We start from the raw sequence: 24,660 nt of genomic DNA on the forward strand, positions 1-24,660 counted from the left end.
TGGCCGCTGCTGTGACCTGGTCCGTGCTGCTGCTGCCCATTTGCACTGCTGCCTTCATCATCCTCAGCGGCCTCGACCCGTTCCACCCGGTGCGCTGGATCTCGAGTAGGTGCCCGGCCGTGTTTTCCTGTTTTTTTTTTTTACCCTCACATGTTTGCATTTCTGTTTTTCTCCACTGTGTTGTTTTGGGCTCTGTCCCAGATAACGGGAACTGGCCTTGGCATCRTGTTACACTTGTTTTCTCAATGGTCTTTGGCCCTTTGAAATGTTTCTGTGTTACAACCACAGCAGCCACAGTCCACCCTAGTTAGGAATAAGTGTTGCATATCCCTCACAAAAGCAAAAAAACCCCAGGTTAAGTGTTTTAGTTGTCTTTTCTGAGTGCTTGGAYACCCTTCCCCTTCCACCCTSTGCAGCTGCTGTTTCCAWAAACRGCTTCAGTTTTCTCTATGGTGCACWGAATCCCAAGAGAAATTCCTGAAGCATTCACTCTGCATGGTGAGAATAACTTTCCCCTGCGTGCCTACAACAAAAATTGAGAGATGTTTAGCTGGAAGCTCRATGCCTGTGATCATTGAGCTGCTCCAGGCAGAGAGAATTGACTTCTTTCCTCCTTTTAAAAATAGAAAAACCCAAAAGAACCACTCTGTAAGAAATTTCCTCTTTTCTTGGTGTGGTTGGATGGCTGCAGCTTTTCTTAAAGGAAGGGAAATGTGATATTTGAGCCGTAGTTTAATTCACTTTAAAAGATTTTTTTTTTTCTAAACAAACTTCTTAGTGTTCACTTGTAAGAAAACCTTACATATAAAATAAGGGTGTAAAATTGTTTTTATGAAGTTTAAAAATACTTTTTGTGCAGAAACGTTGTGTAGCTGGGCAGATCACATGTGGGATTAGAGTCCATTGACCATTACTCCCCTTTAAGCACTTAGAGAATTATTGTCAGTTGCTTAAGTGCACTTTTTTGTTGCTTAATATGTCACTGTGGTCTTTTGAACTGTAATATTTATTTTTTGTTTAGATTCTTTCAGTGATTTGTATACTTCCTACGTCATCTTTTGTATCTTCCTGATGTCTGTGGTGATAATAGTAATAAGCATCTTCAACGTTGAATTTTATGCAGGTGGGTTTTGTAAATTCTTGAACTGTCTTTGATACCTGAATTAAATAAGATGATMATTTATAATTTAGTGATTGATCCTGACTGTGAAAAGTTCTTTGGTGACAATGGTAGGGATCTTATTTAGTTGGGGTTTTTTTTAAATGAAATTAAAAGTTCTGTTAGTAAGAAATGAAAATGAATGATCTTCTTTTGTTTACAGTTGTGCCATCAATACCATGCTCTCGATTAGCACTGATAGGAAAAATTATCCACCCTCAGCAAGTCATCCATTCCTTTGTTCATGCTGTCATGGGAATGCTGGTTGCTTGGTGTGCTACAGTGATGACAAAAGGGAGGTTCCAGTTCCTTGCTGTGTCCTGCACACCTCCAGAAAGGTAATTGTGTGTGTCAAAGATAAACAAAATCTTCTATTGCAAAGTGTATTTACTGATCRTTTCTTTCAAAAAGAATCCCTAGAATTCGGGTATTTTCAAAAAATGAGCAATTACTTGTTGATTTCTTTTATTGAAGGAGAGAAARCAGCAATGCACAGAGAAATAACTGAACCAGAAAAGCTAAATTGCCAGGATTCTTAATGGAAAGTTGATGAAAAGTTGGTTGTCACTTGAACTAAGTCTTGGTCTTGTGGTTAATGGGACATATTTCGTAAATACTGGAAGCATCCTCGTTCATAAATTACAAAAACAGGTGGTGGGATTCCTACTTTAACAAAAACTTACTGAGATAGCATCACATGTAGTGATCATGGAAGTAAAATCAAACTTCTGATTTGAGCTTCCTAAGGCTTGAGCATCTTTTTGTTTTGAACTCAGAATTGATTCTAAGTTTTCTATTTTAGCCTAGAAGTTGCTGTTCCTCAGATGTGCCTAAAYGAGTATCACCTCTTCTTTCTACTCTCTGGAGCTTTCTTGGGATACAGTTACAGCCTTTTCTATCTTATTAACAACATGAATTATTTGCCATTTCCAATCATACAGGTAAGAGGTTTACGAACCTTGTAGAATGACATATTGAAGTAAAATAGTGATCAAAAAAGCCTGGATAATTTATGAGTATGGCAGTACTCAGCTGCTTTCACTGATAGATGAAGTCTAAATGCCAGCAGTGTTCATCCTCCTCCTTCCTGCTCAGCTTCTTTTAAATGAATACAGAAATRGGGATGCTGTGACTCTGTAACCTTTGGACTCCACTCCTCTGATGCGTGTTAAAAACTGTCTGAGGTGGCGGGTGAACTACAGGCACACAAACCAGGCATCAATTTGTGGAACTGACAACAAGATTTTCACCTAAAAGCTGAAAATCTTGACAATTTAAAAAAAGAAAAAAAATAAAAGAGGCGCATATTATCAATTGTAAATGGGTTACAGCTCAGCTCAGGTCTAAATAGCACATTGAATCTTGCTTAAAGCTCAACATCCAAAGTCTTTTTCTGTGTATAGCACTATGGAAACTGAAATTCCATTAATTCCTCTGGAGGAGTCCTGCAGAAATCTGTACCAATGTGAAACATCTTAAAAATACTTCTGTTGCTGCAGCCTCACAGGAGCCATTAACTTTGCCTGATTCCCAGATTTACACAGTCTAACCAATTTAGCAGGAGGTGCCTAATACAAGGTTGGTTGTATTAGTGAAAAACGTGTCCTGCATTATGCTGACCATTCAGTTTTATCAGCAAACSAAGCAGAATTTTGGCAATGCTGAAGCTGAAATGTTTTTTTAAGAAATCTATTCCACTATTGCTAATTCTGTTTGGTTTTTTTTTTTTCCCCCTAATGCAACTTAGTCAAATAAAAAATTTAATCACTTTGGTTTCATTTGCATAGTTTCATTTTCATGGTTTCATATGTCAGCTGGGTGGCTTCAGTCATTTGGAAACATTTGGAGGAAGACATCAGTGTTACATTAGTTTTGTGGCTTGGAGGACTACTGACTCTGGAACTTAGACTTGTCTAAATTTTCACTATATTTTAATTGAACATTTAGAATCTAAATGAAATCTAGTAGATTAAAGATGCCTTTATTTTCTTTATTTTGCATTAGATAGGGTTATTCTAGTGTTTTCCCTTGTGTATTGAGTCAGTCTATCCCATCCTCAATTTTCACTGCTACAAGTAGGAAAAAGGATAAGAACTAGAAATGATTATGAAACGTCAGGAAAGACTGGGAACATAAATACATGCAACACCTAGAATTACCTTAAACTAAATTTTTAATTCATCTAGACTTCAAGTATCTTAGCAGATTTTTTTRTAATTTTGTTTTTMTTAACCATTTCATTGATTTATTCTGAATATGGAATACTAAACTATTTATTTTGTTTGGTTTTAGCAATACAAGTATTTACGTTTCAGAAGATCTTTGCCTCTCCTGATAAARCACAGTTGTGTGGAATCACTGTATTTTGTTAGAAATTTCTGTGTCACATACTACTTTTTTGGTAAGGGTTCCTGAAATTCTCTATTTTTTTTTTTTTTATTTTTAATTCCTGTATTTTGAAAACTTTGATCRGTCAGGCTTTGGAGTGCTCCTTGCATTGCCTGATATTTGAAATGTGGTGTCCCAGAGCTGAACCTGACACACCAGCAGTGGGCAGGACCTCACTGTGTGTAGTGTTGCTGGATCTTCACTATTTTTTTAGGCAAAGATTAGCACTTCAGCTTTATTTTCAAGTGCAGTGTGTATTATTTGGAGGGAGCTTAGGAAGCAGAGGTARGATGGTTCCCTCCCATATGAATATAGAGTTTGGTCTGTGGTAAAAAAAAAAGTTTGTGCTGATGAAGATGATTGTACTGGACTTTCTAAAAGTCAGGAATTCTTCGTTTGGGTTGTAAATATCCTCCTAAATGATGTCAGAACATGCAGGAGTTATTTCCACTTTATTTACATCAGGGAATAAATTAGAAGTATGGTGCTTCTATATCAGATTCCATTAAATTTTTAAAAGCACTTTGCTGCTGCCTGTGCTGTAGTGAAAATTAATATWAAATTACAATTAACCCTCTTTTGTTAGTGAAGAAACACAATTAACTCACTGCTGAGAAACAGCAGTAAAAGTGATCTCCATCCCTCAGTGTATAGCTGCTGTCCTGAAGCCTTTTTTTCATTCTCTTTTTTCTATTTCTTGAAACAAAAAAACCCCAACGGCAGATTGTTTCCTTGTCCACGTGAATCACAAGACCAGTCTCTTGTCTCTGCATGAATTCTATTTTTGTCTTCTTTTTGTCCCAGTGTGTGTGTGTGTGTGTTTTGTAGTGTTTGTATTTGTTTCATGTTTCTTTTTGATCCCTAGGTTATATCCCAAAGGTGTGGATATGTACCACGATGGATCTTCATACAGACAGGTAGGTAGGTAGGTAGGTGCTGGAAATTTGGAATATTGGCTGACAGCTCCCTTTGYTGAGGAATTCCAGCTTAGCAGCTTGGTAGCAGGACTCAGTTCTTTGCCTCCCCATGCAGAATGTGGTGAATTCTGGTCACTTCTGAAACGAATCCTGAAGGACCCAGCATCCCCTTGTAAGGAACCATCTTGTCATTAACATAAATATAGTAATTAAGAAATCACCTGGGTTTTTTGTCTCTGTAAGTCTTTAAAATACTAGAAAGGGTAAACACTCCAARTTGCATCTATGAGTTTTATCTGCTTTTCTATGTTTTTTTTTTGGGGGGGAGGACATCTTTATTTTTATATGGCTGTTTGTGTTAAAATAGGGAAGCTGTAGTCTTAATACCTTAATYGACTAAAACTGTAACCATTATTACTTATTTCATATTTATTTTCCTTAATTTCATAATTTTTTCTGAACTTTATTTCATCAGTTGCTGAATAATCAGAGAACTGGTATCTCAAACATACTTAAACTTTTTTTTGTAAAAAAAGATCAGCTTTATTCCTGCAGTTGTTCCTACTGTAACAGCTTGCTGCAGACARCTACCATAATAAAAATACTAAAATACTTATATCCTCTTGGTTCTTTTATCTGCAGTAAATTACATCCTCTTGACACTCTGAGTGGCTTATTGGATCTCTCCTTGTTTTACCATACGTGGCTGAGTGGTGTGTTCCTTCTGATGACCTGGTACATTGCATGGCTGCTCTTCAAAATCTATGCTACAGAGGTCAGTACTTGTGACAGTGCTCAAGTTAGAACATCAGTGTTGCATAGATAATTCTTTCATTTCCATAGCAGTTTAACTAGGAAATAACTCATTGTGAGTTCTTGAATTTTCACAACACGCACTGCAGATAGTAATTGATAACTGAAAAGTCAAGAGAGCCCTGGCATTAMCTGACTTTCCCTTTCTCCTTACAGCAAGACCTTACAAAATTAATGTTTTATTACTGCCACCTCCTCCTCTTACTCCTCTGCTTCTGCTTCCAGATATTTCCTTGTAAGAATAGAGAGGAAAAAATCGTTCATCTAACTTCTTATTTTTTTTTATTAAAACACTACTAGACTGTAGATAAAACAGAAAAAAAAAAGTGAGGTTTAAATTCTCGGTCAATGTCTTTGTGCAAAGCACCCATGGAACAAAATGGCAAATACAGTGCTGTTGGAGTGTTTAATTAGCTTTAATTAGARAGATGTAGTTGTTGTGACTATATGGAGGAAAGATCAACAATGAGTCAAGCATGACAGCAGCTCTGAGGTTTGAGCAACCTGTCTCAAAGGATAATATCAAGCACCAGTGAACACTGTGTCAACATTTGTAATTACTGTATTGCTTAAAAACTACAGAAGGCAAAAGAAACATCTGTTTATGAAACTATAAAATGGACTTTGCCCTTTGGACTGATGAAAAATTTGTTTATCCACGTGATTTTCCTTTTCTTTATGAGCTAAAAAACTTCCARTGTTGCTTTTAAATATTTGCATAGTGTTAACAGACAAGTCAGGAAAGAAACTGTAAGATTAGCCTCTTAGTTCATTTATTAACACCTTGAAAACAATTGCTACTTCAAATTTCAGTGTTGCAGTTGGAAACAGAGGAGAATAAGGTGATAGGTGTACATGATACGTGATGTGTGAAATGAGTGTAGTAACACAAAACTAACAGGTAATCTGTGCACAAATTGAACCATGTTAAATAGCATTAAAATTATGTGATGCTTGATATAATTCAAGCACTGCTATTTACATTTTAATGTTGCAGCCACAGGAATTCTATTAAAACACAGAATATGATTATGATGATAAAAATAAAAATTCTTCAGTTTATCAGTGGAACAGCACAAAAGAAGAATTTCAAAAATCTTTTCTTATTTGGTAAAAGAACCCTCAATTCTTCATTAGAGTGTAAAGGCAGATACTGCAGTTTAGGTTTCAGTCTTATTTTGGAATATGGTGTTACTAGTTTTTCCCCAGTATGTGGGAATAAGATTTTCTTGTGCTTTCCCCTGTATAACACAACTTTTGATGTTTGTATTTAGACTCATCATTTTCCTGTCCAGCCAACATTTGCTCAGGAAACAGACCAGTGCCTGCCTAAAATCTTAAACAGCAATCCTCCGCTCCTTATAAAGGTAATTTTACTCCTCCCTCTTCCCTGATAGGGGTGTGCTGAAAAGGTCTTTTTCAGAGCATTCAGTCACATCTCCCAGGTACCAGTTCTGTTCACTGAGGTGTTAATCCTTTGAAAAGCTGCCTCAAAGCACTCACRGGCTGTTACACTTAATGATGAAAATTTGTTCAGTAGTGACATCTGCTGGTGCTCACTATGCTGTTACTGTAAGCTGAAGATTCATTTAGTTGGAGGTAAGATCTGTGTGCAGCAGAAGTGTAATTGTGTGTACAGATGCAAAAGCAGCAGCTTAACAGTATTCAGGTTTTTGTAACTCAACTTTGAGTCTTGTCACATAAGCAGGTGTTTTGTCACCTTGTACTCTTAGTATCTTGTCCCTGCTACATATATTTGAGCTCTTAACATGTGTGCTCGCTTGAAATTGAAAATACATCTGTATTTATGTTGGAAAGTGAGTTTCTTTTTTTATAAAGAGTAATAGTAAAAAATTGCTTAAAACCTGCGAGTAAAGAAGAGGAATTTTGGTCTGTGGTAATCATTAATAGGACTTAGTGATTACAATACTYAGAAATGGGAGACCTCATCTAAGAGGTATTGTGTAAATAAAGATAAGAATATTCTGCACATGCAAAATCTACATTTAYTGACTTTACAGATTTCGGATAAGACTCGAGTTATAATAAAAAAATAGGCTGCAATATCTTTTTAAGCTTTGCTGGGGAAGAATTGAGCACAAACAGTTAAAGGAACAGGAAATCTAATTTATGATCTCAAATGTCATTAAAATGTCCAATTTATAAAAGGGTTGTGAAAAATCYGGTTATTTTTAGTTTGGCACATGAATTGCTTAATCACATTAAAAAATGGTAAGTTGGTCCTACAAGGCACTGACTCTAAAGCTTTAGTTGAGCTCTGGTTTGCAAAAACATCTCTTTTTAGTGTCTTAATATCTTTCTGCCTGAGCTATTAGAATAAAAAAACAGTGTTAGATCTTCTTGAACTCCAAACAACTGACATATCAGTAAAACTCTTAACAGCTCAGTAGCCCCATCCAGAATGGTTCTAAGGATCTGCCTCCATTACCTTTCATAGCTGGTTTTAGCCTGTGTGTACTCATTCTTTGGCAGGGATTGATTTTGTATGGATAACTACAGATCTTCATTTAAGAAAATACATTGGACTTTGCATGCACTAAAACATTTTCTTTTCTTTGTAGTTTTTAGCCTTACAAGACTTGATGTTACTTTCCCAGTATTCTCCTGTTCGACGACAGGAAGTCTTTAGCCTTAGTCAGCCAGGTAATTATAAAAACGATGGATTTCTTTTTTAAAATCATTAGTCAAATGCTTTTAGAAGTTCTGTTATACTGTTGAGGCATGTTGTAGAAGCCAGGAGCCTTATCCATATAGTGCCCTGTAGGGTTGCTTTAATATCTATGTTCATATTGTTTCACTTACTAAAATCAAGCAGACCTGGTGTCTGTTGTTTTTAAATGACAGCCACAAGAAAGTACAGGTTCAGGATTTTGAAAGCAGGGCCTCTTCACACCACCAGTCAAGTAGTCCAGACTGGATAATCTAACAGATGTGCACAAAAGTTGAATGTTGAGGTGTGAGTGAGGGGAAATGAGGCACAAATACCGACTCATCCCTGCAGCTATGAGGGCAAACACTGCCTGTTACTTCAATTAGTGCACAGTCCTTTTCTGWACTCAGATATGGCAGGGGAGGTCAATTAAAACTGCTTAGAAGCCTTCAGGAACTTTTTGTAGCACCTTATCAGGAATTCTAGTGTTTGTACTGCTTCAAAACTGTTTGCYATCACCACTGATATTTGTTCATTTTAGCTGCTCAGTGATGTCAGATCTGACAGGCTGAACTGCCTGTGCTGCCTGCTTGCTTAGCAGGTTTTATTGAAGTCTTTTTAGAGTTATCCATTGGATCTGCCCGTGTTTTCATCTTCCTCTCACTACAAACAAGCTGTCACAGTGGAAATGCCCTGTGGCGCTTTAGAAGTGGCACTGTCACTGTGAAGCTCCTGCTGGGAGCACATGGGCACTGTCAGAACAGATACAGGGAGGAGCAGCTGGGTTAAACTGTGCTTTTGTGTGCCCTGCATGCCAGGTGGGCACCCACACAACTGGACTGCGATATCCCGCGAGTGTTTGAGTCTCCTGAGTGACCTGACCCAGAGGCTGATCGCACAGCAGGAAGCAGCAGCAGCAAATGGGAGAGCAAAGCAGCCAGTGGGAGAGATGAAAGTACCTTCACAGACTCCAGGTATGTGAGGAAATGCTCATAAAGATTTGTAAAGCATGAAAGTACCAATAGATACTTTAGTCTCATTTAAATTTTATGAGGAATTTCTGCAAATAAATGCAAGCAGATAAGATCCTTCCCCAATTAATCTTAGGTGTTCTTGTTGAAATAATCAGGAAATAACTAGAAAACTTGGAAATGTCATGTTTACTCAGTTTGTTTACTTTGCATGATATTATGTTTATTACTGTATTTTTCTCATACATGCATGAATAAAAAAAGTCTGATTATCACAGTTTCAGTAAGTGGTTCGAGATAGCACAGGGAGAATTTAAGTCTTGCCAAGAGATGCTCTGTAATTTRCATAACTGCTCTTATGATTAGTTTAAGATGGTAAAATTAGGTTTTGTTTATGTTTGTGTGATTCACTAATATCACTGTAGAGTGAGGAAAGCCCAGGCTGACTCCTGAGCTGTGTGCAGCCTCCAAGCATTTTGAGTGTTTTGCATGCCAGACCTGGGCATCGTTCCTGGCAGCACAGCTGTGTTAGCACAAGRCTGCCAGGTGATGGAATTCCTTAGCAGGCAGTGCCCTGGCAGCAGCAGGGACTGTTGGTATGTCACAGGTGAATTTCTTCTTGTGCTGCTGATCCTTGGATTTAGAGATGGACATGCCTTTTCTTACATGCCAGTCAGAATCAGAACGACGTGTCATCGTTCCACAGGCAGCCTTTTTTCTAGTACTGAATCTTAAAAGCCCACTTCATGTACATATATAGCAGGGTGTTGTAATGTTGGCTAGCAAAAGGAGTAAAACAAATAAATCCACAAGGATTCCTCTCATCACTTGCTGCTTTTAAGCTGATAAGCTTTGAAAATGCTCCATACTTATGCTGATGTGCAAGACCACAATGGTAGCCATGTCCTTTAATAAAAGCTCTGATTATACAGAAGTTGTTGAAATAGCAACCAAGTAACACACCCACCTCTTACTTCATTGTGCCAGCCTGTTGATTTCATTCAATGTGTTCTTTGTCACAAGGATCTGGTGGGATAGAAGACATGTCATTCCAGTCACCGAGGTCCAACATTGTTCTCAGAGGCTCCATGTCTCCACTGGTTAAGCCATCCCTGATGCCTGTGAAGACGTCGCCTGGCTCTGATGTTGGTTCACCTTTCAGCTCACCTGCTTTAAGTTACAAGATGGGAGCTGTGGATGCAAAGTCCCCTTGGCATGGACCGGTCCCTATCATGAGAAGGGGACCAAAGCTTTGGACATTGGTTTCAGGTAGAGACTCTTCCACTGTCCTGAGCCTCACAGCTGTAAGTGTAGTAGCCTTGTCAATGGAGAGCTGCATTGTGAGGATTAAAGTGGCAGCAGATAGTTTTTCTGAAGATGGTTTATTTTTTTTCTTGCAGATCATCAAATGAATGGTTCCCACCATGAATCCTTCCCGGTACCCTCTGCTGCAAGAGCTGGAAGCGAGGCAGTGCAGCCAAGATTTATTTACACGTGGCTTCAGAACAAGCAAGAACAGGTGGAGTAAAATTCCAGTGTATAGGGGATGCAGCTTAGGTGATATCTGTCTGGAAGAATTTTCCATTTTATGGGATGAATACTTCCTTTTCCGCCTAGCTTATATAATCCAAGTCCTTCCCTTGACTCACTGTAGGGATGCCTTAAAAAATACAGRTTATATGTTTAACCTTCTGTTTCTTTTCAGATAAAAACTTACTTGTCCAAACGGGCACTGATAATGTAYTTCTTCAGCAAGGTAAGGGTGGTCTGGGACATGAGGAATAATTCTAAAACCTGTATTTTCATCTATGGTTTTCCAAAAGTACAACTTTGTGAAAGCTTGCTGTGAGTTTCACAGCAGGGTTGTCCCATGCCTGCAGAAAATAAGAATAGCAATGCTTGTTTAAAGTCATCTGATTAGAAACTGCATTTTGCTTAAAGCATTCTTAGCTCTTGAAAACTAGTTAGTGTATATCCTTTTCTTCCTCTATTTTTTCCTTTCTAATTACAGCTGTGGGCATAATTATTGTGGCCATAAAATAATCATGGGCAGCTCCTGTCCAAACAGAATTACTTCTTTAGATCAGATTTTTCTGGCTATCTGGCTATCCAAGATCCATTAGCCTTGCAGGTCTGTTCTGCAAGGAGGGACATGACCCTGTGAATGTATAATACTTTAATGAAACCTGCAAGTTTGTGGTATTCTTTATAAAGTATACTCACCACACTTTGGTTTCTTCCCAGCACCCAGAAGCCTCCATCCAGGCTGTCTTCTCTGATGCCCARATGCACATCTGGGCTTTGGAAGGTGAGTGCTTTCCAGATGATCCACTCTGTTGGTTCATTGAAAACTCTCTGGGCTGTATGTTTTATAAATGTAACAGAATAAAAATMTTTGAAATCTTTTGACAAAAACCCAACTACATTTCAGACACCAATGCGGTTGAAGTCTAATTCACTTGTTAGTTTTGAAATACCATGTGAGATCTCTTATGTTCTGTAGAGATTTCTAAACTTGATTTCTGGTGGTTCTCTCTTAAGAGAACCCATGTATCACTTTCACATTTTATTTTAGTAACAGATTTATGATGCCTTTTTACAGCARCCTTTTTGACTAAAGGCTCTGGGTCTTTATAAGGGAACTGAGGGAGACATTCAGGTAGTAACTTCTCAAACAAAAAGATAATTCTGCAGAGAATTAGCAGAACAATACAGTATGTGATTGCATTTTGGGTTTTGTTTGTTTATTTCAAAGTCATGTACAAATACCAGTATTGATTGGATTTGACTGTGCAGAGTTGATCAGAGTTCCCTGGTGATGTGTTTTATGGGCAGATGTGCCATCTATGTTGGATTGAAGGTGATGGCTTGGGATTTTTAAGAGTCTGGAGATGGGAATCACACATAATTATATATAATCTCTCTTGCTTTACCAATCTCAAGCTATTAAACACCTGACAAAACTGACTGGCTTAGTGCTTGAGCCAGAGCTGAGGTGACTGTCATAACTTTTGACGCATTAACTAGAACAAATTTTTTTTTTTTTTTTTCTTTTTTAGGTCTGTCTCACTTGGTAGCAGCCTCCTTTACTGAAGACCAGTTTGGGGTTGTCCAAACTACACTGCCAGCTATCCTGAACACTTTACTTACTCTTCAGGAGGTAAAAACTCTTAAMTTTTCCTCACTGCAAGGCAAGTTTAGAAGAAAAGGAGTCTTGTTGATTTTGCATAATGACCTTGCTGACTAGTCACAACATTGAAGTTGTTGCCACTGAAACAGCTCTTCTGCAGTTCATCTAACTAAAACAGCTGTTGCCACTATGTATACTATGAAACAGCTGAATAAAAGCTTTGTTGGTTTTTTTAAATGTAGAAGGAGAAAGCATGGAATGTTTAATCTTATAGAAATGGTACTGTGTACTCAGTTGAAGAGTTTATTTCAGGGATGCAGYGATTCTAATACTATGTCTTTTACAGGTTAGAACTTAATCTTTRTTTGGTTGCACACAATTCCTCATGYARCAYGGAGCACTTGGAGACATTGCAAATCACAAGAGATAAAAAAAAATTGTCTCTGCTAATAAATACTAAGACACTACAATCAAATTACTGATGTTTGTGTAATGCGTGTTTTAAAAAATCCAGATTTATTTCCAAGGCTATGCGTGTCCTATTAACATAATCATTTTACACTGCCCTAATGGAGATTCTTGGAAGGAATTTACAGGCAATTAAAGTTCTTCAGTGTAAGTCATCTATTCCAAGAACAGGCACCAGGGGGGAAAAAAGCWGATACCCTTGTTTGTGAAAGAAACAAATCATAATACAGGACAGAATCATGTTTCTCCTGCAGCATGTSCTGTGCTTAGCAGTTAAGACTCAGTAACAGAGAATCTTATTTCTGTATTCCTGTTGGTGGCTGGGWAATGCTCAGTCTCCAAACCATGTTTGTGTGTCTTGGTGGAATTTCTGAACTTGCATTTTGTTTTTGCTTTACTTGACACAAACATGTCAYTATTTCAATTATAAAATAATTGAACAGTTGACATGAAATGGTTTGTTTTTCTCAACAGGTCGTAGACAGACATTTCAAACTGCCACATGTTTCTAGCAAACCTCCCCGGATTTCAGGGAGTCTGGTGGACACATCTTACAAAACACTAMGATTTGCACTTAGAGCATCTCTGAAAACAGCCCTATACCGGATAACTACTGTCTTTGGAGAACACTTGAAGTAAGAACTTCCTCATGATTGCTTGCTTGTTGACTTTAGTGTAATTAATGCTATTGTAGGATCTGTGAACATGGAAATTTGGGGGGGGGAAATCCATTTTGATCATTATTATAGTATTTTTTGATTTGTGGAACTTTAAAAAGTTCCTGTATAGATATATGGTTCCCCTTAGAAATTAATTATTTGTAGATTTCTGGGCAATTTTTCTTAGCAACTTTTCATGAGCTCTTTAGAAGCAGTTCATGAATTCTACTTGTTTAATAAATCTGAGCTGCTGAGAAGAAAAAAAAAATCAACTAGAGACAATTGTTCTGCAAAGAGAGAATCCTATGAAGGGTCCAAATAATGGAATTCCATTGCTGCCTGGCTGTCCAACAGCTCTTCCTCAGCCACTCTCCCAGCAGGCAAACTTCCATATTTGGCCTCTGAATATGTGGGACTGAAACTTCCCATCTCTCACTCTGGGGATGAAATGTCCCTCAGTTTAGAAGTGCTCAATATACAGGAGGGATCATTTTTAAGAGATTCTCTCTCACCTAAATCATTCTTGCAAATTAATCGGTTGCTGTTTAAAGGTAAGGAGATGGGCAAGTTTTCTTGGGACAGGTGTCTTTTAGAAGCTGTTGAGGATAAGAATTGACAGTTTTAAGGGTTAATATACTTCTTTATCGTGGAATATAGATGGTTTTTCATAAAATGCAGTGTTTTCTAAAATTTGGCTTCAGTGTAATTAACTTCAATGTACACTCAGTTTTAGCATGAGRCTATTTTTGTGCTATATTACTTTTAATATAAAATGTTTTGCTTTTGTTTCTAGTGCTGTACAAGTGTCTACAGAACATAAGAAAAGACTTCAGCAATTCCTGGAGTACAAAGAATAAATTTTGATGCAACTATGGTTGGTTTTTTCAAGACTCTTGCTAAGAAGAAAGTGGGGCTAATGAGGCTTTTTACTTTGGCTTTTTGGAAAAGCATATAGAAGTGCAAGTTGCAGAACAAAACTTTTAGAACTGTAGAAGAGTTCTTAGGGGTTTGGATCATATTTTGTGTAATAAAACTTGTAAAATTCATCTTGCCTACTTTTAATGCCATAAATGAGAAAGTGCCAGTTCTGGGTAAGACTATGACATTTAAGATTGTCAGAGTTATTTTGATACTCAGATCTTTCATTATTTTTCACAGTGTGTTCTTTCCCTACCCTGTTCTGTTAAAGGGCTGAGAAGAGATTCACGTAGATACTTAGTGCTTAAGTGCTTCATAAATTTGGTGGATAACACTTTTAGAGCATGTCAAGTGTGTAGTTTAAGAGTGGGAAACAGATGTGCCCAGGAATGAAAGATGCTGCTTCTCTGTAAGCTGGAAATAGTCCTTCAGAGTAAAATGGGTGTGTAGAAAGCATTATTAACACACAAATACTGCCTGGAAAGATTTTATCAGATTTTATCTTTAAGGTGACTTAGGAAACCAAGTTCTGATCTATAGAGAAACATACAGGAAACATTTAGTAAAACTCCCAAGTAATTATACTGGGAATTAAAGTTCAGATAAACAGCTCTCTGTTCAGGGGTAGGAAGGATGTGTGCAGCATGTCCAAATTTTTCAAAATTGGTAGTTTCTGGTAAAAAATACTACATTTTTAAAGCTCTTTATCTGAAAACCTGTCTAAATTTGAAAAATAACGACTTAGKTTTTAAACAGACTCCAGTTACTATACCTATACTGGCAAATGTGTGGAGTATGAAGAGGAGAACAGTAAACTATATGGTCTTGCAAAGGAATTTCGTTTGATAAGGGGAAACAAAACTATCCTTTTCCTTCGGTACTGTCAGTCCTATGGTTTTTGTTGTTGTTATTTTGTTGTTTGGGTTTTTTTTTAAGCAGGACCCAAGAGTTGAGGATGGCCATGGTGTCAGTTATTTTGATGTGATGTGGCTGTGTAGTAATAGGGGATCTGTCAGGTTYGGGTAAAAGAAAGCCCTGAATTTCCAGTGAGACCTGGATATTGCTTCAGTACAGAGAGAGGTAATTTTTTTTAATGCAGACACTGCAGATGTTAGATTTGGGAGTGGAAATGAGAATTGTATTGTTCCTTTTGCGTTGAGATGGCCCAYAGCAAACACGGTAAGGTGACAGATAACCTTTCACCATGTTTAAAGGTTAAGTTAAAGTTTTCCCAAGTTTGACTTGTACCACAGGTAGAAGCCTCTTGCCTACCTGACTTATTAAATAATTTAATTTGCTTATTTTCTGGCACTGCAATGTGCACCTGGAGTTACATAGTGCTTTAGCTGGTACCTCAGGTGTAACTGGTGACCCAAATACTGCAGATGAAAGTTTCAAATAAGTTTTTCACACTTTTAAACAGGCACAGTTGGTTTTTTTATTGCTGTGGTATTTTTTACAACACTCCCATTGCTATAAACTGCGAGTTATAATTAAGTGTTACAGTTGTGAACAGCAGACTTAAACTGTAGATGACTTTTTGATGGCAGAGAGAGATCTGTCCTTGTGTTGCAGCAGATTTGCACAAATCTGCCAATGTGTGTGTGATTCATGGCATTCTCCCTATGACAAAAGGGCTTTTAAAAGCTGATGCTTTGTGGTTTCTTTAACAGCTCCAATATTTAAAGAGCTGAAGTTGTTTTTTTTTTTTTAAAGCCTTTACTTAAAAGTGTATCTTCAACAGTATCTCAGGTTTGTGAATCTAAGTGTACAAGAACATCAGGTCTATGTTGGGTACCCTTAGAAGTTGCAGTAGCTGTCTCACGCAACACAAACAGGGATAACATATTACTCTAGTTTTGGCTTTGGAAAGAATTCTATTGCCCTGGCAAACAGTGCTGGTGTTTCAAGTCCTTTTGTATACTTTTGTCTTGAAATAAAAAGAATCAGTCTGTGAAGACTCTGTGAGGTAGGGGAAGAGTCTCTTGAGTTAATTTCTACATTCTGGGTAATGAGGAAAAAAATAAAGCCTTTTTATAGTTGGTTTCTATGTAGTTGCACTTACACTGGATCCCTCAAACCTGATAATATTTCTCATCTGCTTAATCAGCTCAAAGCTGAGCTGCATCCTCTTGCTGCATACACAAGTGGAACAGCACTCTAGTAACCTTGTGAACAACCTGCCTCTCCTACAGGTGAGCTGCAGTCAAAGAGTACCTGAAATTATATCCGCTGCAGCTTTGGAGAGGTACATGGCTGGTGGTTCAGATCTGTGTTCCTGTGACGGTGGAGTAATGAAATAGACGCTTAAGTTTTTAAGCAATCTGTTATAAATCTGAAAAAACCTCTCCTGCTTCATTTTCTGAGATACAGCTTTGACAATTCAGAATGTGGGTGGACAAATGCAGTGGCTGGGGTTCTTGAAGCTGCTGCACACTGCTGYATCCACGGGAGCAGGACTCATTCCCTCAACAGGAGCACTGCCACTTTGGAGTTGTCCCGGTGCCAGTCGCGGCTCCAGGCCTGAATGCTCCTTGAAATGAAGTGGTTTCGATTCTGTTGCTGCGTGCTTTGAACAGAGGCTGCATTGTGTGTGCTGTGCTCGGTGTCCTGAGGCCCGCGGCAGCCATCTTCCCACCTCCAGCCACGCTCCTCCGGCTCCCAGGACATCCAGCTGCAGCCAGGGAAGTGCCAGTCTCTTGCTGATGGATGTTCTGGTACCTGTTCAGTCGCAGGCAAGTGRTGCAGTCTGTGGGCTCTGTGCTTGCCAGGCCTCCCGCATCTCCTGCATGTGGCCACCTGTGGGATGGGTGCTCTGCCTGGGGAGGGCCTGATATACTGGGAGGGTGGGTCTATGGAATCCATAGGAGCAGCCTTGGCTGTGGAAGTGCTTGCCACACACAGTGTTGGTCCCCTTTCCCCATGGGATAAATGGTGGCAGCTTGCAGTGTGTTGTAGCTGCAGGGCTTCACACACCRATGGCAGCCACGCTCCCACCATTCCCATCACCGCCTCTCCACAAAGATGCAATAAAACAGTGAAGGTCTGTGGGGAATCATCACAGACACTGCAAGCTGAGAATCCTCCCCACTACCCACACACCCTCCTCCTGCTGTGGTCTTTGATATTTTCCATCACCAGAACTGTGTTAATGTGTRGATCAAATGCATTTGGGTGCTGGGGACGTGCCTGAATTGTGGCTTGCCAAGCTCTTGTATTGTAAGAGGATATAGACTGTTGCTTTCCCTTGCTACAGACTTGTGGTAGAGATTTGCATTTGGCAGATTGGCTTTGGACAAACCTGTAGAATAAACAAATGGTGCAGCTCCCTCATGTTTGAGAGAGCAAAACCTGCACCATGCTTTGATTTCAGGATGGTACAAAGTTTTGGGTTGAGCAGGGCTGCATCTCAAGAGTTGGGTACTGAGGAGCTTTTGTCCTTTGCAGACACTGGCAGTCAGTTCTGGGAAAGCTTTATCAGCAACCACAGTGTGTTTTAGGAAGAGAAAGTCTATTTTAATAATCAGTGCAAGCTGAACACTGCAGGGAAAAATGGATTTGTCCTCTCTGTGCTTTGCATAGAGATTCTGTGCAGCTCTTCAGCTTTTTGCAGGTGGTCCCCTTGCAAGACTCCCAGATTCTGCATGCTCTGTTTGGGACACCAAGAGTTGAATTTAACTGGTGGAACCATAGACAATGATGGGAATTGCTAAATAACCTGGAGCAAAGGGTGAGGGAACAGTCCATCCTTGTCACAAGTTTAGCCTGAAGATTTTGGCTGTTGGACCACTGTTGTAAAATGGGGATTAGCCTAACCCCACCCTCCCTCACCTCCAGTGATGATAATGAAATGTTTGAGTCCAAATCAGTAGGCTGCTGCAGTGATGGACACCAAAAAAATGCCTTGGAGTAAATGAATAATTCTGTATTCTGCACAGACCTTGGCTAGAGTTCAGTAAATACATTCAGTGTGTGGCCTAGACACTGTGCCAATGAAGAGAAAATAGAAGAGTGACTAGCTGCTCATTCAGCAATCACTGTCTKCAGTACATTGAATATATAGAGCCTCAGGCAAAATAACTGGGGGACATGTTATAACTCCAGTTCTGTAACTCATTTARAATAGGCATGAGTCGAGTTTATACCACCAATTCTAATCCTAGTACATGCCAGTACCAAGGATTGGATTAAAAAAGCTGAACATTCTTAAGTTGTGCTGTTCTGTAGGGGTTTTGTTTGTTAATGACTGAAGTTTATTTTACTACCTGTCTTGTGTATGCATGGTGTGAGAGATGGATCTATTTGTGGACTGATGCAGAGAAATAGTGCAGCTGGATGTTTGAGGAAACTAACTGCAGGTGTAAACAACCACATCCTGAATGGAGGTTGGTTGGACCCTTTTTTAGAGGTGTTTTTTTCAAAGTTCACTGGAATGATCTGCCAATTAATTGGGGAGGCAGGAGGAATCTGTGGTGTTACAGTGACTTTTGGAGATGATGGTTGTTTCTTTCACTCTGCAAGACAAAGGTGCATTCAACATTACCATGTGGTTTTCCCAAAATATGCTATTGAAAAGAGGTTTGTTTTTAAAAGATAAGTCAGCATGATCTGAGAAATTTCTTTTTTCTAACTACAAGAACTATAAACAAATCTGTAAGTTATGAGGCAATAGTTGAGTACATCATTAGATAATACGTGGTCAGTTTGACCCTGCTGCCTTAATTTAGGAGGTAGTTTTCAAACCACTATAAARAAGGGCTTTGTGCTGCCTTAAAGGGGTATGGGCAATCTCTAAGAAATGGGCATACTCGCAGAGACAATCCCTTTGGCTCAGTTTTTGTTTGRTTGTTTCTCTTTTGCTATCTGTGGTACAGTAAATTAAAACAAAAACAAGTCTGGACCTGGCATGCCTTTGTAAATAAACTGCTGTGTGTGAATTGACAACTCCTTTTCGACCAGGTTATTAATATTAAAGTTGGTTATTCTCCCACAAGAGAACTTTTTGCCCAGTATTAACAAATGCTTATGGTAACACCTCCCACCTCTGTCTGCACTAACACTGTTACACAAAGTTCTCACAGTTTCAATATTGTCCTTCTAAAATCTCATTTTGTTGCCGGCTGGAGTAGAATATTTCAATATGTGAACTAGAGATTAATACTTCACCTCTGCTTGTTTGCTCTGTGCGGCTCACCTTACCTGTATCCGTTCTGCTTCATTCCTCTCCTCCCGCAGAACTGCTTGGGGAACAGGAGGTTTCAGCTGCTCTGAGTTTCTCGAAGATCCGGTTTGTGACAGCAGCCTGTTACAGCTGTCRCTTCCTGACAAAGGTGAAGAGCTTTGAAAGCAGCTTTTGGTTGAACTGGACTGTCCTTCATGCAATGTCCTTTCCCCCCTCCTGTTACAGATGAGCTCCCACTGTCCTCCTGTGTGTTCAGCTCTCAACTGGGCCTCTGCCTGTGCAGCCGTGAGCACAGGGGCTGTTCAGAGCAAAGAAGGGTGAGTGTCTGCAAAAGCACCTGTAGGCCCTGAAAAAACTYTCATGGCCATGATCTGATCGTGGCTGGTGTCACTTGGGAAAAGCTGATGTATGAAACTTTTTAAAACTTGTTCTCCTTACTGGTACAATTTCACCGTGGCCCAAGCTAGCCCTAGACTGCTGTCTTTTCTCTTTATTTGGTTACCAGTTAGGAGTGAATGGGCAGATGGGCAAGTCTCTGGTTACGTAGCACTTGTGTCTTACTCCCTTGACCTAGGGAGGGGATAATCAGGAAAGCAGTTTCATTCCCCTGGATKTTTTTATATCAAATTGCAACCCCACCTTTCATATGTGACTCAAAATGAAGCAAGGACTAGCTTCAGGGGCTGAAGATGGTCTGTTTGTCTCAATTGAAAGGACTGCTTTGGTGATGGTGACTTCATTAACAGAGAGAAGAACAAACGGACCTAACAATGGGCCATGCCATGACCACAGCCCTTGACAACCAGGAATGTTGAACAAGAAGGCTAATATAGAGAAATCTTCCCTCATTCTCCTAAGAGTAGACTGTTGCTATCATAGGGGAGAGAGGTCAGTGATTGGTGTTTTCAGAAGGTCACAAGGAGGGAGACACCCATTTAGCTCATGGATGTAGTGACAACATTGGGTGAATCAGTGTGTGCTCTACAGCTCGTGCATGCAGCAAAGTCATGGTGACCTAGGGCATTGAATAGTCTTAGCAGCACTTGCTTGGCCTTTGTTCCAGAACCAAAACATATGAAGTGTCTTCTGATTCAACAGGGAGAAAAAAAGGCACTACTTAACTCTTGCATTAGTTATTCAAGGAGCACTTGTTTCTCCCAGCACTTGTTCTTTCCACATCTGTGGAATGGGCAGAGGAGCCAAGTTGTTTGGAACTTTGGCTTTGGAGCAGCGCTAGGAGTTAAGTCTCTATCAGACACATCCAGGTGTGAGAATGTCCGTCCACTACCTGTTTCTCTTGCTCAGGCCCAGGGCTGGGCATCTGCTGCATATTCCCAGCAAAGACAGGGCAGCTGGCGAGTGCCTTGCTTGAACCTGAGGAAACAGTGCTGTGAGAGCAGGTTTGAGTCCATGGGGCCTCATTTTTCATGGGAGGAATATGGGGACCTGCAGCTTGAGCTATGAGGTCTGTATTTCTGTGAGATGATCTGCCAYGGAGAAATTAATCTCTCTGTGAAAGGCCTTTGCCCTCTGTGSTGTTGGAACTTGGAGCTGTGATGTGCTTCAGTGCAAAGCTTTACTGGCTTGTAGAGGGTGCCCAGCACATGGAGGAAGCTCCATGCCTGCTCCTGCCCGTGGAACCCAGCCCTGGGCGATTGCTGAGCCAGTGGCGGCACCTGCCGGTATTTTGCAGAATGTTCTGGATATTGATGATTGTGATAAAAAGAAATAAGCAGCGGTTCAGAGCAGGACATGTAAGGCCTCAGGTACAGAATGCAGTGATGTGGATTAACGAGCTTCCCCCTGCTCGTTGTAGAAGATTCCTAACCACAAAAAAAAACCCTCCAGGAAGGTACACAATATATCCAAAACTACCCATTTTCTAGGAAGCAGCGGTATTTCTCTGGTTACACTGCATTCTGGAATAATATTTCCCTCAGCAAATTTTACTACCTCTTCATGTCAACTGAGGTTTAGACCATCACCACAGTGTATTGTGTTTTAAATAATTACYGCTTCTGGTGGCACTGCCAGGTGCCTTTAGCATTTCCAAATCAAAGGAAAAAACAGCTTGGTTCTGAGTGCCCCACARATGGACGGGACTGGGGGTGGGTGTGTAGGTTAGCAGAGCACTGAGAGGTGGTGTAAGAATGTACACTGAAATTTTCACTTTGTTGTCATAAATCCCTAGGATATCACCATTCCAATTCAGTATTTGTGCCAGGTAGTTTGTATTTAGTTTTGTTTCCCACAGAGGTGAGGAGGGGATTTGTTCCTTTTCGTAGCTTCTTGTTCCCACTAAGATATTTTGAGGATATTTACCAGTTTTCAACCCCTTTTGACAGACAGCTATTACTTTTTAGCAATTTAAGACATGGCCTTACAGAAGAAAAAGACCCTATTACTGCCATTATTGAGGGGTAAGGTTGGCAAGCTCCTTCCTTGGTAGACCTCAGGTCACCCACACTAGGAAGGAATGAGGAGAGGCACTGCAAATGAGAGTCATTAGTACTGCTTCTCCCAGAACTACTTGTTCCATTTCAAGATCTTGTATCTTTTATTGAGAGTTGCTTCCCTCCCACTAAATCCACAACATTCATAGCATTTGCCAAGAAAGTCATGCCCTCCTGTCCTGACCCGTACTCTGTACACTGCAGGGTGGCAGATGTTATGGAGGATTGGATAAAACCATGAGCGAGGCACTCTGTGTAGCATCTGTGCTACAAGATGAAGATCTTGTCTCGCTGCGGGACGCTCCTCAGGAGGGGTGTAGCAAGACGCCAGTTCAGTAGCTGTCCCTCCTCCTTGTGCTAAATCTCCCAAGCCTCTCCTTTAGGTTTGCTGTGAACAAGCAGGATTTCCAGCCAGATGTCTGTCTGATTTACACCCATGTAAATCAGGACTGATTCCAAGTCTCTCCTATCTTTGAGCTGCCCTGGTGTGTTACAGACCTGCTGTGCTGCACCTGTGCTGACAGCAGCATGTAGGGCAGCAGGGCACAGACATCCCTGAGCCAGAAAAGTGTGGGCTGGTACAGCTTGCTAGTGCAAAGCTGCACATCGTGGCTCAGCCTGCATTTGCTTGGAACCAGGCCCAAGCCAATAAACCCAAGTAGATTGCTTCCAGATCCGAGCTAGCCCAGGAGGAGCCAGCGCAAATGTCACTGCACTGTGGTGCTTGCTCTGAGCTAGCTTAATTGTCTGTGCAGGCACGGGCCAGCTYCTGCACCTGTAGGGCAGGCAAGGAACGATGCCTGTCCATAGACTGAAGCACTGAATGCAGCTGGAACTGCATCACCGGGGAGATGTCTTGGCCAGGTTGTACCCACCTCCAACACATCTCCTGCTTCTCAGCCCATGTCCTTGGCAAGGCTTTGCCTGTCTCCTGCTGCTCCTCCCGTGACATGCTGCAGTGCCTGTGGCTTTTGCACACAAGTTGTTTATAGGGCACTGCCAGCTCTTCAGTGGTGGCTTGGCTTATGGATGTGCTCACGGTTGTGTGCCTGGTGCCGGGGCAGCCGCACGCCTGAGCAGGTTGCCTGAGGACAGGCACAAGAATCCTCGAGGACTGCGGGCAAAGGGGAAGGGTCCAGGCCTCTGACAGCAGGGCCGCGGGAGGGAGTATCATGGATCTCTCGGGATGCAGGTGGGCAACTGCAGGGACTCCCCCGCCGGGGCGGGCACCGGGAACGAGCGCGCSCGGGTCGCACCTTTTCTCAGGCTGACCCTCCGCAAGCACGGTGTGCCCGCAAACCCCCTGCCGTGCTCCGTGAGGGGCGGCCGAACCGGGCCCGCGGGCGGACCCCGCTGTCAAACCCCGAGGGGCGGCCCCGGCGGCACAGCCCTCCCCCTGCCCGCCCCGACTGGCCCCGCCGCCGCGCCAGGGTAATGGCCCGGGCCGCCTGCGCTCTGGCAGCCGGCCCTGCGGCGGGGGAGCGGGGCTGAGCGGGGCTGCGCCCGGCGCGGCGGCGGGAGCCGGCGGGCGCGCGTCCCCCCGGGCGGCCCTTCCCAGGTAGGAGCGCGGGGGCGCGGCTGTCACCGCGCCCGGCCGGGCTCTCCCCCCTCCTTCCCTCCGGGACCGGTGGGTGACTCGGGGGCCGCGGCGAGCCTGGCGGTGGCGAGCCCGCTCTGCCACCGCGTCCGTGGTTGCCGGGGCGGCCGCTGTTCGGATGCCACAGCTGAAAGGCACCGGCTTCCAAACAATCCGCCCGTSTGCCGGGTCCTCTCCCCTCCCTTCCCGGCCGCGCTCGCCTTCCCGGGAGCGGCTACGAGCTGTCCGGCGGTGTTGCCTAGAGAGGGAGCGAAGCCGACGCGAGGCTCCGGCCGCCCCGTCCCTTACGGACGAGCCGCCGCCGAGGTTTGAGCGCCCCGGCTCTTCTCCCGTCCGGCCGGTGCGTGTGAGACAGCGGGCGGGGGCTGCGGCGTGAGGGCTGAGGGCTGCGGGCTTGAGGTCTGCGGGCTGGGACGCCTCACGCGCGGCGGTTACCGGCCGTTGGGGCGCGCGGCTGAGGCGGGGGCGGCGGGACGGAGCGCTGAGGGCTGAGGCGGGGGCTGAGGCGGCGGGTCCGGGGCGGCCGCCCGCGCTGACAGCCCGTGTGTGCCGCCCGGTGCAGGAGAGCGGCGAGGGCCCTGGCAGCGGCCGCAAGCGGACATGCACTGTGAGCTCGCCGCGGGTCAGAAAGGCAGCGCCCGCGTCGAGGTGACCGACAAATGCCAGGGAGCGCCTCAGAAGGATCTGCCGCGAGTGACTCGTCCCAGCGCTGGTAAAGCTCACTTGAATCCTCAGATGTCCTTTAAAGTATCTGTCAGCAACGGCAGTGACCACGCGGAGCCTCAGCAGAGCCCCCCTGAAATGTCAGCGCCTCTGCTAGATTTCATACCCAAACGACCCAGCATATTCGAGAGGATTCCGATTCTGCCCAGGGCACAGGAGGTGCGATGCGCTAGAGGCTCCAAAGATTATTTCCAGCAGCAGAAACATCAAAGCGTGAAGGGTGAGTTTAAAAATGCATGAGCTGAATACTACCACCACCAAAAACGTATTCACCAAACAAATAAAACGTAAAMAGCTTTTTCCCCCCCTCTCTCTTTTTGGTCTTCAGTCTGTTTTCTAACTTGTTTACTTAACTCCAAGCTTTAAAACTTTTTTCCTGTGCACCTTGGAGACACAGGATAAACCAGACTGTGCTTTGYCAGTGTGAAGCTGTGTCTCTCAATAGCATTTTAAAAAATCTTGAGACCAGCATCTTTAGTTGTCCTGAGCTGGTGCTGCTCGTGTGATCGCATCTCAGAGGTTGTTTTGGGGATGGTGCTGAAGACTGGGCTGGTCTGTCCTGCGCCAGAGCGTGCTTGTGGGGTGTTTGTTTGTGAGCATGCCTGGCTGAC

At 42.2% G+C, this 24,660-nt stretch overlaps 2 protein-coding genes across 2 annotated transcripts in view; both read left to right on the forward strand.

Moving 5' to 3' along the window:
- The first annotated feature begins 6 nt into the window (after nucleotides 1–6).
- NDC1 (NDC1 transmembrane nucleoporin) lies at nucleotides 7–16,361 on the forward strand. The gene is made up of 17 exons (XM_057367007.1): nucleotides 7–105; nucleotides 1,022–1,123; nucleotides 1,323–1,497; nucleotides 1,962–2,100; nucleotides 3,452–3,560; nucleotides 4,413–4,464; nucleotides 5,107–5,239; nucleotides 6,552–6,644; nucleotides 7,860–7,941; nucleotides 8,767–8,922; nucleotides 9,943–10,188; nucleotides 10,320–10,438; nucleotides 10,625–10,675; nucleotides 11,164–11,227; nucleotides 11,979–12,079; nucleotides 12,992–13,152; nucleotides 13,970–16,361. Exons 2-17 carry the CDS (start codon nucleotides 1,072–1,074, stop codon nucleotides 14,031–14,033), a joined length of 1,797 nt encoding a protein of 598 aa, XP_057222990.1. The 5' UTR covers nucleotides 7–105; nucleotides 1,022–1,071; the 3' UTR covers nucleotides 14,034–16,361.
- A 6,846-nt stretch (nucleotides 16,362–23,207) lies between these two features.
- GLIS1 (GLIS family zinc finger 1) overlaps nucleotides 23,208–24,660 on the forward strand; it is a 174,553-nt gene continuing 173,100 nt past the window's right edge. Inside the window, exons 1-2 of the mRNA XM_057367011.1 lie at nucleotides 23,208–23,287; nucleotides 23,889–24,269. Coding sequence (XP_057222994.1) covers nucleotides 23,927–24,269 — 343 coding nt within the window. The 5' untranslated portion in view covers nucleotides 23,208–23,287; nucleotides 23,889–23,926. The remainder of the gene's footprint in view (nucleotides 23,288–23,888; nucleotides 24,270–24,660) is intronic.

The sequence above is a fragment of the Malurus melanocephalus genome, unplaced genomic scaffold (genome assembly GCF_030028575.1).
Source record: "Malurus melanocephalus ecotype Western Australia unplaced genomic scaffold, MMel_1.1 scaffold_74, whole genome shotgun sequence".
Taxonomy (NCBI): Eukaryota; Metazoa; Chordata; class Aves; order Passeriformes; family Maluridae; genus Malurus; species Malurus melanocephalus.